Source organism: Carassius auratus, chromosome 7 (assembly GCF_003368295.1).
Source record: "Carassius auratus strain Wakin chromosome 7, ASM336829v1, whole genome shotgun sequence".
In the NCBI taxonomy this organism is placed as follows: Eukaryota; Metazoa; Chordata; class Actinopteri; order Cypriniformes; family Cyprinidae; genus Carassius; species Carassius auratus.
Genome location: NC_039249.1, coordinates 6,934,121 through 6,947,011, shown reverse-complemented (window position 1 = coordinate 6,947,011; position 12,891 = coordinate 6,934,121). Strand labels below are relative to the sequence as shown.

General features: G+C 35.6%; 1 protein-coding gene across 2 annotated transcripts in view; it reads left to right on the top strand.

Moving 5' to 3' along the window:
• Nucleotides 1–12,891, top strand: part of LOC113105687 (elongation factor-like GTPase 1) — a 91,524-nt gene that overhangs the window by 30,364 nt on the left and 48,269 nt on the right. For both annotated transcript variants that reach the window (XM_026266921.1, XM_026266922.1), the window contains exons 14-15: nucleotides 428–594; nucleotides 1,744–1,879. In XM_026266921.1, coding sequence (XP_026122706.1) covers nucleotides 428–594; nucleotides 1,744–1,879 — 303 coding nt within the window. The remainder of the gene's footprint in view (nucleotides 1–427; nucleotides 595–1,743; nucleotides 1,880–12,891) is intronic.

Genomic DNA, 12,891 nt, shown 5'->3' with positions numbered 1-12,891 from the left:
AACTATTCCTTTAATATTAATATTACTGCTAAATACTGTACCTGAAAAATACCAGTTTGGCCTGCCATTCTTTTTTATTGTATACAGTATTTTTTTTTATCTTGATAGGTTTTATTCTAGTATTATTATTGTTTTTTACAATAGGCAAATTAGATTGGCTGTACTGTTAAGACAACTTGCAAAATAGTAAAACCAACATGATAAAATGTGATATTGCTGAATGAAATAGTGCTATAATATTTTTGCCGTTTTGCCCAACCCTAACTTGTGCTACAAAACTTGCAACCTCTGTAGCACCCGTGCTATGTGCAAAAAAAGTTAACGTACAGCCCTGCCATTAATCTATCATGTTATGCCCATATCACACTTTGATTGTACCTGGAGACCTCTTTATTTGATCTGTCTGTACATCCACTTTGTCCAGCAGATGCTCTATGTGCACAGACAGAGGCTCTTTCGGTCAAAACTGCAGTCGAGGAGAACGACAAAGAGCATTTTGTGGCCTTCGCACGAGTCTACAGCGGTGTCATCAGAAAAGGACAAAAGGTGTTTGTGCTTGGACCCAAATACAACCCGTTGCTGGCGCTCAGAGCGGTGAGCAGTCCTCTGTCTGTCTTTATAACCGCTGACAGCTTCCTTATCCAAGAACTAATGCAATTCATAACATAATCATCCCACAATTAATAATCCTTAACCCTGCTGAACTAGAACTCGGGTACATTTCCAATTAATGTCCACATGTTTGAAGCTGTCTGGAGTTAATTATTACATTATTACCCAGAAATTATTAAAAGACTCCACAATTGAGACATTCATTGAAGTCAGAGTCAGAGTTGAATTTGCATAAAACTCCACCATCATTGACCATTAAGAACGTTTCTCAATTAATAGAGGAAGCGTCCACTTAAACGAAGATGATTCAGTGCTGAATGGTAATGATTGTGACAAATATTGGGGTTGAAAAAAAAAGCTTGTGTTGCTAATTTATTTAATTTAATTTCTATAAAGAAATAGTTGCTCTTTTGAGTCTTATATAGTCACACACAATATCTCAATAATAAGAATGTAACATCTTATGCACAGTTTTTTTTTGCTATTTGTATATAAAAATATATATTTTTTAATATTCAGTAATTTTTTTCATAATTTTTTTCTTCAATAATAATGTTGCAATTTTATATGTATATAGTCACACGCACACACACTGTATCTCAGTAATAAGAATGTTATTAAATCTTATTTACAATGTTTACAATGGCTATATTAGTAGTAGTTTATTGGGATAAACGAATGTTTTTTTTATATATATGTATATAAAAATAGTTACAAATATATTTTATGATATGCAGAATATATTATAATACCTATCTCAATAATAGTAATAATGATCTTATTTACAATGTACAATACTTACAATTACTGCATATGATTCTTTAAATTGTGTATTATAAAAATGATTTAATTGATTTTTATATGTAAACAAATATTTACTGTGTATATATAATATACAGAATGTAATATAATCTCCGAATGATAATAATGTCCTGTTTACAATTTACAATTGCATCAATATTATTATTCTTAATATTATTATTCAAATTAGCATTGTATGTCTTTATATTTATGAATAATTTACTTTTTTTTTTTAATAATAAACATATTCCTTTAAGTATTTATAAAAAAGAATCCTTGTAATAATGTTGTCTGGTAATGTGAGGCCTAATGCTGATTAGTCTTCTTCAGCTGCCTGAGGGTTGTTCAGCAGCTGATGTTTTACCCAGCGTCCCTCACATGGCCCTCTGTACCGTGGACCGCCTCTACCTGCTGATGGGCCGCGAGCTGGAGGAGCTGGAGGAAGTTCCCTCAGGAAATGTTCTCGGTGGGTCATCTGCTTTCTTTGGGTTATAATACAGTATAGTAGAATGACATTTACCTGGGATCACACTTCTCAAAGACAAAACTCTGGTAATATTCTTGCTTTATTTTTGGCTTTACAGTGCACAGTTAGGCAGAAGCACAGTTATAGCAACCCCATGAAATTCTATTGCATGTGAGCGCTCATAATAAAATATTTTCCACATCACAGCTTATTCTGTCCAAGAACTGGCCACTTAGAAAGGGAAATACCTTTGTAAATGGAGCAACTACAGTTTGGTTGTTTTTTTGGTGCTTTTTAGAGGTGGGTATATATGGAATTGACCATGCTGCAATAATAAACTAGCGCTGAAATTCTTAAATATTGGGAGAGAAAGGACCAAAAAACAGGAAATTTTCTTGGTTAAAAATCGCAGATTATTTTTATTTTCTGGGTCAAATGTCCTTGTTTTTCATGGTACATAATTTCTGGTTTATGTGTATGGATAGGATTAGAACTTTTTTAGTTGTTGTCTTAAGGCCCGTTCAGACCAAAGACCTCCAAAGACTTTGTAAATGCTATGAAAGTTGTGTAAAGCTAGACAATAATATTGAAGCTTGGGATTTTGTTATTTTAACAGGGTCAGGCTGTAAAGAGTATTCTTTAGTTAAATGTCTTGTTCAAGGGTGCAATGATTGTGTGCAGTTGTTTTTTCTTTTTTTCTGCACGATTGTACAGCAACCTTCTTGTGAATACCCTGAGCTATCAAGATACATAAAATACATAAAATTACATAAAATACAGTTTCTGGGGAAGTTGTGGCCTAGTGGTTAGAGAGTTTGACTCCTAACCCTAGGGTTGTGGGTTCAAATCTCGGGCCGGCAATACTACAACTTAGGTGCCCTTGAGCAAGGCATTTAACCCCCTAACTGCTCCCCGGGCGCCACAGCATAAATGGCTGCCCACTGCTCCGGGTGTGTGTTCACAGTGTGTGTGTGTGTGTGTTCACTGCTCTGTGTGTGTGCACTTTGGATGGGTCAAATGCAGAGCACGAATTCTGAGTATGGGTCACCATACTTGGCTGAATGTCACGTCAATTTTTTCACACTTAAAAACATATGGTAATATTTTATACATTGTATAAAATAAAATTATATACACAGTTTAGTTTTCATACATTGTGTACTAAATTTTGTTATATTTTAAATAACGTAGTCGAAAAATGTCCATGCAATGCTATATAAAAGGACATATAATATGCTCTACAATGATGTGAAACATTTTGTGTCTGTGTGACCTCAGAAAGGTCTGTTATTCTCCTATCAGCAAGCTCTCTGGCTTTATTTCTGGGTTGCGTCAGTAAACATTCCTAAACAACAGAGTCAGGCTGCAGCGTGAGATGGATTGGCTTTATTATCTGTTGTGGTCTTCACCTCAGTGGTAAAGAGGTGCTCTGGCTCCTCATCTAACAGTGGAAGGGCTGTGTGATTTTCATCCAAGACACTCATAGATCTGAGTCAGTGTCCAGATAGAGGCAGGAGCAATTAAATCTAATTTATGATTCCCAGCGTTCCTAGAGTCATAGACGTGTGTGTGTGTGTGTGGGTAATGCGCTGATGAGACTCATTTCCATTTCTCATTTCCATTCCTCATTCCAAACCTCAGTCACCTCTTGAATGCACATTCAGCTCTCCTTTTTTGCTTTTGTACTCTAATGTGAAATTTGACTATGGTGAAAGTATCAGATATCAAAATATGTAGATATTTTTGTTTTTGGGCCTGAACAGCGCAGTGCTACTAATTATATATAAAGTAGTTTAAAGATAATAAAATCTTATTTATAATTATCTTTTTCAGCCATAATTAAAATATATTTCATTCTAAAATGTATATTTTATGTATTCCAGAATGCATAGACTAACAGATACTTTTTATTGGCGTGTTTTGTTCTAGTTTTGGAAATTCATGGTTGGTTTTACAAGAATTAGCTTTATAAGCATATTTGCTAGAACAAATTGTGCTTGTAAAGTGGTGACCGCTGTATTGAGCTTTATTGGTAGTCACAAATTATTCATGTTTGGAGTTTCAGGTTTTATTGACATGAAAGCATATAATTAATCTATTAAATGCTATAGGTTACAGTTTCAGTTTTGATTTATAACCTCTTATTCAATACCATTTTAAAAGTTGCACGACAGAGGCTTGAAATTGCTTGGGTCTCTCTGCAGTACAATTGATCGACTGCCCAGTCCTTGTTTATTTTATGAGATTTTAATAAATTATGAAGGAGGGGCGCATTAATGTGTCGACATGTTCGTCTAATGCTAGCTCAAGAGTGGAGCGCAGGCACTTGTCAATAAGACGCTACGCCGTTGAGTGAACATTATCGAGCTCTATTTCATAATTCACTTTGAGCATCAGGCCCCCAAACAGCCCTAACCAGATCTGAATTGTCTTAGCGAGCACTCACACAGCACACGAATCAATGGTAATGTGCGCTTTCATAGAGATGCAGGTCAGAGATCGTCGGCTCTGTGTAGGCCATCGTTTCTTAGTTGTTTTTTTGTAAACGCCACGCTCATCGACTGCAGCTTTGAGGGGATGTTGATTGTAGATTAGCCTGACTTCCTGCTTGATTGGGCTGGTTTTTGCAGCGAGGTGTGGAGGAGTTCAAATGCCAGAAAGCCTTTAGATGTGGATGAAAGATTTGTCTTTAAACCACATAACAGGTTAAAAGTGGTGTTTGACCTGGTGTTCAGCTGACTGGACCCTCATAAAGACAAAACTCAAACCAGACGCACTGCCAAAAACAGGCCACGTCACATGACTTAGCGCTGTCATACCGTCCTGAAACCAAGCCCAGGAAAAAAGCGGATGAAAAATAGAGCAAGAATAAGGAGAAAAGAGGACTGAAGGCTGTTGTACGGCTTACTGAAGCTTCCTTCCATCTGCTGAAACTCCACGGAAACAGGAAATGAGGAATTTATGTGACTGTCCCTCTTTCTTCACCAAGGTTATAGAAAATTGGCTTCCTTAAATTTTAAGTTTGAATTTGAACTGAATTTCCATAGGATTGTAATGAAAGGATGAGGAATGTACTGAACTTCATCTTGTAGAAATGTCACAGTCCTAAACATACAGCATGGATTTGCATCAGTCATAAGTAACAATTTGAGAAAAAAATATTTAACTGTTTAGGTGTCATCATTTACTCGCCTCATGTTGTTCCAAATCTATGTCATGATTTATTTATTTTAACACAAATTATTCTGAAAAATGTGGGTTACCAAACAGTTGACAGTACCGTCAGCATTCTTCAAAATATCTTCTTTTGTGTTCAACTACAGAAAAAAAAGTTCATATTTTAATATTATTTATTTATTTGGGAAAAACTTGAGGTTTTAATCTCTCTCTACTTCACTAACTGGAACTTTAGTGCAGTATTAGTTTTAAAGGCTAAATGACGTTCGTTTTATTTCAACATTTTGTCTTTTCTTAAATGGTATCATATAGAGGCTGACCGATATATCGGTTTTGCTGATTAATCGGCACCGATAGTTGATTGCTGGAACTATCGGTTATCGGCAAAATCCATGGCGATAGTTTTCCGGGTTGCGTCCGTTGCTGGAGCGCCTGAGAAGGATTGCAGATTTCAATGCAGCCGACAGAAATCCTGCCACGCCATTCACATAGTTTTCCATTAAATTACATTATATTTGTCGTTGTTAATCATTGATGATGAAACGTTAATCGTTGTTAATGTACATAATGAATTGTGTATTGTGCATTTTCATCAAAAGTTTGTCTTTCTGTGTTTCTAATAAAGTCTGTATGCTTCATTTATAGAGCTATAATATAGATAGCACTTTCTCTTTCTGTTTGCTCCATTTTATAAACACTCTTCTATGCCTCATTGTTCATTCTTAAAGACTGTGTCCATTTAGTGATTAAACATTTTTTATAAAAATAGTCCGGAGTGTGTGTGATACCGGTGACTTCTCCTAGACTCAGCGCTGTGCTTTTATTTTGATTAGGTAATCATCAAGTGTTCAAGAATAAAATCAGTTAAAGTGTGAGAGTATATGTAAGTGTATGTGTATAAATTTAAAGATGTGTATCTTTAAGCATGACTTTCAAATAAGTTAAATCCATTTGTAACCTTAAGATTATTGAAAGATGTGTAAGTATTGTTCCTTGTTGGAGTGTGTTAATTTGAACATTTATTATTAGGGCCCGAGCACTGCAGTGCGAGGACCCTATTGGAATTACTATTACTAGTAGTAGTATGGTTCAGTATTGTTTTTTTAATAAAGCACTATTTTAGTTTTTGCCAAAATCCACTATCGGTCGACCTCAGTATCATATATGTCATTATACTTTTAACTTCTAGTAGATGTGTGTTACCTGTGTCTTAGAGGAGACCGATGTCTACGTTTGTGTTTGCACATCATGCTGCTTTTTTAAAGAACATCCTGTCGTCTCTCTCATCAGGAATATCAGCACAATTATTGGCATTTATAGGAAGTGACATTGTTCGTCCCTGTGGCTTTTCTCCTAACTCACACATGCAGCAGAGCTTGTCTAGTGAACCATCATTTCCCACTTCAGAGCCACCCGCCTGCCTTTGTTCCTTCTCAAACAGGAAATCCAATTATTAAATCCTCATAAAATATGCAAAATGTGTCTCCCCCCACCCACTAGCACACAAACCTGCCTTAAACGACTTCACTGTTATTAATGATCAAGTGTAGTAACCTAAAGAGCAGAATTGAATTTCTGTAATGGAGATGAAGTCATTAATTATGGAGAGATCTCACTCTCGCTGACTCCCACATTTATTTTTGTTTTCTTGAGAAGCTCTTTGTGATATTTTATATTTGAATGGGATTCTAAAGATGCCTGTGGTTGTTTTATCATTTATCATTTCATGCCATTCCTTTGTGAGAAAAGTTTGATTTGGCACGACATGTTTGGCTGAGATTTTTTATTTTATTTTTTTTGGTTTTGGTTTTCTTTCCTTTTATTACTTCTTTGTGGTTTAATATTTCCTGGATTCCAGCTGACATATATATATATATATATATATATATATATATATATATATATATATAATGCCTACATGTCATAATGGATAGTCATCACATGTATCAGAATTAGGCTATCTATTTGCTCGCAAACGAGCAGCTCTGTTTCATCTCGGAGACGCGTTCCATCTTTGCGCCGTGTAAATAGCAAATCCGTCATGGCACGAGCGCAACTGGCTCTTAAAGGGAATGGAAGATGAGACATTAGGAGAATAGGGACAACCTGTTTAGACCATGCGACCGGGCTCACCAACCGTTTTATATATATAATTTTTCTTTTTTGGGTAGCTGATATATAGTGTCACATACTGAACTCAATTTAAAACAATTTTAAGCCTCATTTTATTAATTATTTTAAAATTATTTGTAATCATTATTTTATTTGATATTTTTTATTTTAATTTAATTTCCATGAAGAATGAACAAGTAAAGGAAACACACTCAATGAGCTCATCTGTAATAACTATTTTTAAATGGGTTTTTTGGTCTCTAAAATCTGTTTGGATGAGCCATGTTTAAAACTATATATGTGCTATAGATACACTAATCAAAGATTTATCTTAGCTTAAATTGCTTTTTAAATTTCTGAGAAAATATGAGTGGTTCTTCTGTATGATGTTCTGGCCTCTAGATTTGGATTGGGTCCTTCTTTCAGTGCAGTTCTTGTTTTGGCTGTGTTACTATCCACTAACTGAATATTGTATTTCTGGCCACTTAAAATGTAGTAGCACACACATGATTTGAGGATTCAAATTTGGTTTAAGTACCTTGATTAGATTTTTGGGGTTTGCAAATTACAAATTGCAAAAAAAAAAGAAAAGATTTTAATAAATGTAGCATTACATCACTTGCTCAACAATGGATCCTCTGCAGCGAATGGGTGCTGTCAGATTGAGAGACCAAATAGCTGATAAAAACATTACAATAATCCACACCACTACAATCCATTCTCGATTCAGTAGAGATGACTTTTTCATTGGAGAAACAATATTGGGGATTATGGACTTGTGTTAGCCGAAAGCAACAGTTTTAAGTTAAAATACCCTAATGATGGATTTGTTTGCTACAAACAAGCTTTTCACTTCACAAGATGTTACTAACTGCTGGACTGGAGATATGTTGATTACTTGTGGATTATCGGAATGTTTTTATCAGCTGTTTGGTCTGGAACTATCTGACGGCACCCATTCACTGCAGAGAATACATTGGTGAGCAAGTGAAGCAATGACAAATTTCTCCAAATCTGATCTGCTGAAAAACTCATCCACAAAGAAAAAAGTGCTGAGGGAGCTCAATGCATAACAGTATTACCTCAAGATCTGGCAACCACAACCCAAAAAAACACACACCCATGGTCCACTGCACTTCACCCACCGCAGAGATGACTCTTAGAGCTGAAGAAGCGATACACATGTGAGATCAGAAGAATAAGCAGATGTTTATTACAGGCCTGTGGTACGGGAATGATAGTCTGTTTGATGTGTGTGCAGCGAGAGCGCATGGGTTTTAGGCCGCAATGTGAACCAACCGCCTCACGCTCTGGTTTAAAGTCACGTCAGCTTGCTGCACAGCAGATGAGATGAGTAATGCTGATTCATGGTGGCGAGCTTTGTGAAAACGTTTGTTTTACGCTACAGCGCGTGTGTGCGCATGTTTACTCGTGTCTGGACGGCAGAGCTCTGAGTAAGTGGGATTGTGGCTTGATTTCCCCCTCGGTTATATACAAACTGCAATCAGGACGACCACAGATGTGGCGTGTCATCGAGTGTTTCAGTGACTGGGCAGATGTAGGACGTTTGCTTCGTTGATTGTGAAGTATGCTGGTGGGGATGGGGCCAAAAAAATAAATAAATGTATCTAGACTTATGTTTTGGTAGCATTGTTTTACGTCTTTTGGGTAATTATTATACTTAAAAAAACTAATAATAATAATTAAAAAGAAACTAGAGTATACTGTATGTGACCAATTAGATCACAAAACTAGTTTTTACACAAATATTATGGCTTTAACAACAACAATAGTAATATTTATATTTCATTGTATAATATTTAATATTTTGCTTAGTTTTAATATTTATAATAAAATATATATAAAAAAATACAATTTGTTAATTATAATGAATATAATTATATAAAATATATAACCGTATGTAATATGAAAAGCGATGTGCAAATAAAACTACATTTGAATAAAAAAAAACGTTTTTTATATTCCATATAATATAGTATATATATTATTTTATTATTAATATTATTGCTGCTGTTGTTATTATAATGTTTTTCTTTTTTTTTGTAATATAAAGTTGAAATATCAAAAAAATGCTTATTCGTTTATAATCTGTATCAGTATTGCTCATAAGAAGGCAATGTCCGTCAGTTCCACCATTATTTTTTTGAGATGATTGATGTTTTTGTTGTTGATCTTCCGTACAGTCTATTAAAAGCCTGTGCATTGTTCTCTCTCTTTTTAAATGGTCTAGCAGTCTGTTTACAACAGTCTTGTTTTCAAGATGCTGCGTTGACATACAAATAGTAAAAGTCTCCTTTAACTCACATCTGAAACATATGCATGTTCCTTTTTAAGAAAAATAATTACACAAGACAAGACTGGTCCATTAGTTGTTTAGATAATCGGTTCTTTTTTCGAAGATGTGGCTTTGCACATTCCGACTGAGGAGAGTGTGTGTGAATTTGTTGTGTGTGTGTGTGTGTGAGAGAGAGAAAGATTCACTGACTCATCACTCTGGTGTCCAATCAAGCATGACACACTTTTCCTCTCATTCTCTTGTAAACCCTCATGGACTCACGCAGCTATGAGACACCCTCACCTAAACATCCCCTCCGTGCTCTCCTCCAACTGATTGACCATTTTTCACTTCTTTGTTTTTCATGTCCTCACCCACACACTCTAGTTTTCCCCTCCTTCTCTCCAGCGTGACCTAGATTTTTAACTTGGCGAGGTCTCGCCAGGTTGTTGTTACCATCAACTGATCTGTATTTGAAAATTTGCTTTTGGTGGGTGGAAAAAAAAAAGTTGGACATTTTTCCAGCTTTGCAGCTGTCTGTGAATTTGACGGATGGAATGTGTGTATTCGGGCCACCGTCACCCTTGTTTTCTGTTCTCAGCTCAAAATGCCTCTTTTCTGGAAATTTAAATTTAATTTTTTTCTCCTCAAAGCCATGGAGAAAAGATTGTGATCTTCACCCAACATTATGATTGAAAGTATTGCAGATCCAGGTGAACACTGTCCACACTTCACTCTTAAAAGTAAAGGTTCTTTATTAGCATTGGTGCTTCAGTGAAGGACCATCAAACCAAAAGGTTCTTTCTAGTAGAAGAGGGGTTCTTTGGGTTTTTAAAACTTTCTGTACATAAAAAGGGTTGTTTTGGGAACTGTTTACCGTTTATTTAAATGGTTCTTCTATTGCTTCACTGTGAAACCCCACTCACGGAACCTTCACAATTAAAAATAAAGGTTCTTTACTGCCATCGATGATTCCATGAAGAACCTTTAACATTCATAGAACCTATTCATTCCACAACAGGCTATTTGTAGAGGAAAAAGTTTCTTTAGATAAGATAAAAGAAATGTTCTTTGAGGAACCTAAAATGGTTCTTCTGTGGCATCGCTGCAAAAACCTCCTTATTTACCAGAGTGTAAGAGCATAATGTGTACTTGGATGAAGCTCCGTTCTGATGGGAAAATCAGAAAAGAAAACACAATTTAAATATATGTGTGTTCCTGTACTATCCACCAAAATGAAATCTGTGTCCTAAAACAGAATCGTTTGAGAAGCACTGTCCTCGATCATGTCGACTAGAGGTGCTTCTTTGTTCTTCTCTGTTCCTTCTGTAGCTTCTCAGCTCTCTGTTCGTTCCAGTAGATGGCGATAAAGAGTAGATGGTCTGACCCTCATATCCTGTCAGATAACAGGAACAAGACCTCTGAAAACAGCTCCTGAAGTTCGGCTTCCACTGCAGACACAATGACCCGGCAATCTCTCGTCTGAAATTAAAGTTTAATAAATGGAATGACAATGATCTTAATGGTTGAATCTCATGGAACCTGTCAAGAACATAACTAGGGTCAGGATTTCACTTCAGGATTAATATATATATATATATATATATATATATATATATATATATATATATATATATATATATATATATATATATATATATATATCATAATCATAAATGAAAATATGTATATATTTGTAAAGTATCTTAAGCACACTTAGTGTTCATTATTGGCAAAATGATTTTGCAGTGAACACTTTCCAAAAAATAAAAAATAAAAGCAAGCATAAACAAAATCAATTTAAGTGAATTTGACCCAGACATGTTCTTAACATGTTATGTGAGATTCGGTTTATAATAGATCTACAAGAGGAATCCCACCAAAGCCTCTTGAAAACCCTGATGCGTGTTATATAAAGGGAAAGTGTTGCATCCGTTCCACACCGCTCACCTGAGATACATGAGAATGTCTGGAGTCTTGTCTGTGTTGTGGTCCAGTATGTTTTTATGAGGACGTTGTGAGGATAGAGAGCGAGTGACACAGAGAGAAGGTTCTGGAAGCTGCACATGCCTCACAGATGTGAATGCCATTAACTGGGCTGAATTGCTGAGTGCGGTGATTTCAGTCTTCACTTCACCACATGTCTTACAATACTGGGCCTTGACCAGTTCTCACACACACAGAGGCATCAAATGTTCCACTGGCTGCACAAACACATGTATCTGATTGTTGAGAACACACATTTGGCCCTGAAACCTGTTTGAAGAGCTATTTACAATCTAATGACTCGGCCAAACCCGGAGATGTATATGTTAACATAAATTAAAAGAATAGTTCACCAAAATGCAGATGAATTTGTGTCTTCATGGGAACAGATTTTGAAAATGTATCATTTCATCGCTTGCTCACGAATGGACCCTCGGCAGTGAATGGGAGCCGTCAGAATGAGAGTTTAAACATCTGATAAAAACGCCACAATAATCCACAGGTAACTCCAGTCCATCAATCAACATCCTGGGAAGAGAAAAACTGGATGTTTGTTAAATGCAAATTCACCCAAGACATTTTTATGTAGCTTCAGACTGTCGCTTTCGGCTAAAATTATCCAAAATCCATAATATTTCTTTCTCAGGTGAAAACATCTTGTCTCAATAAGGAGAGAAATATGCAAAGATCAAGCACAAATTAGAAGCAGAACAGTTTTAAACAAAACATATGTTGGGTTTTGGTGTGGAGACAACAGAAGATGGACTTTTTCACTGGAGGAAGTGTTATTATGGAACAGAAATAACGGCTTTAAAACGCATTAATACTATAATGGATAGGTTTCTTAAAAACATGCAGATTTTCACTTCACATGATGTTAACTGATGGACTGGAGTGGATTACTTGTGGATTATTGTGATGTTTTTATCAGCTGTTTGGACTCTCATTTTGACGGCACCCATTCACTGCAGAGGATCGACTGGTGAGCAAGTAATATAATGCTACATTTCTCCAAATCTGTTCCGATGAAGAAACAAACTTATCTGCATATATATATATATATATATATATATATATATATATATATATATATATATATATATATATATATATATATATATATATTTGTTAAATAAATATTTCACTTTATGTGTTTTAAACTTTAAGCAGGGTTCTTCTCACAGTCAATGAAAACCTGGAAATATCAGCCAATGTCAAATGGAAATCATCTGTATGATCATTCTTTTTAATCTCTCTCCAGGAATCATGAACGACTGGAAAAGTCATAAAAATGCATTGGTCAAAAGGTGTTGGCACCCTGTTTAAGGTCTGTTTCCCCTGATTCTTTTCCCCATTGGATCTTTTAAGAGCTCTCTTTCTGCCAATGAAAGGAGACATATGACTTAATATCCGTACAAATCACTGGGAAAAACAGGAAACA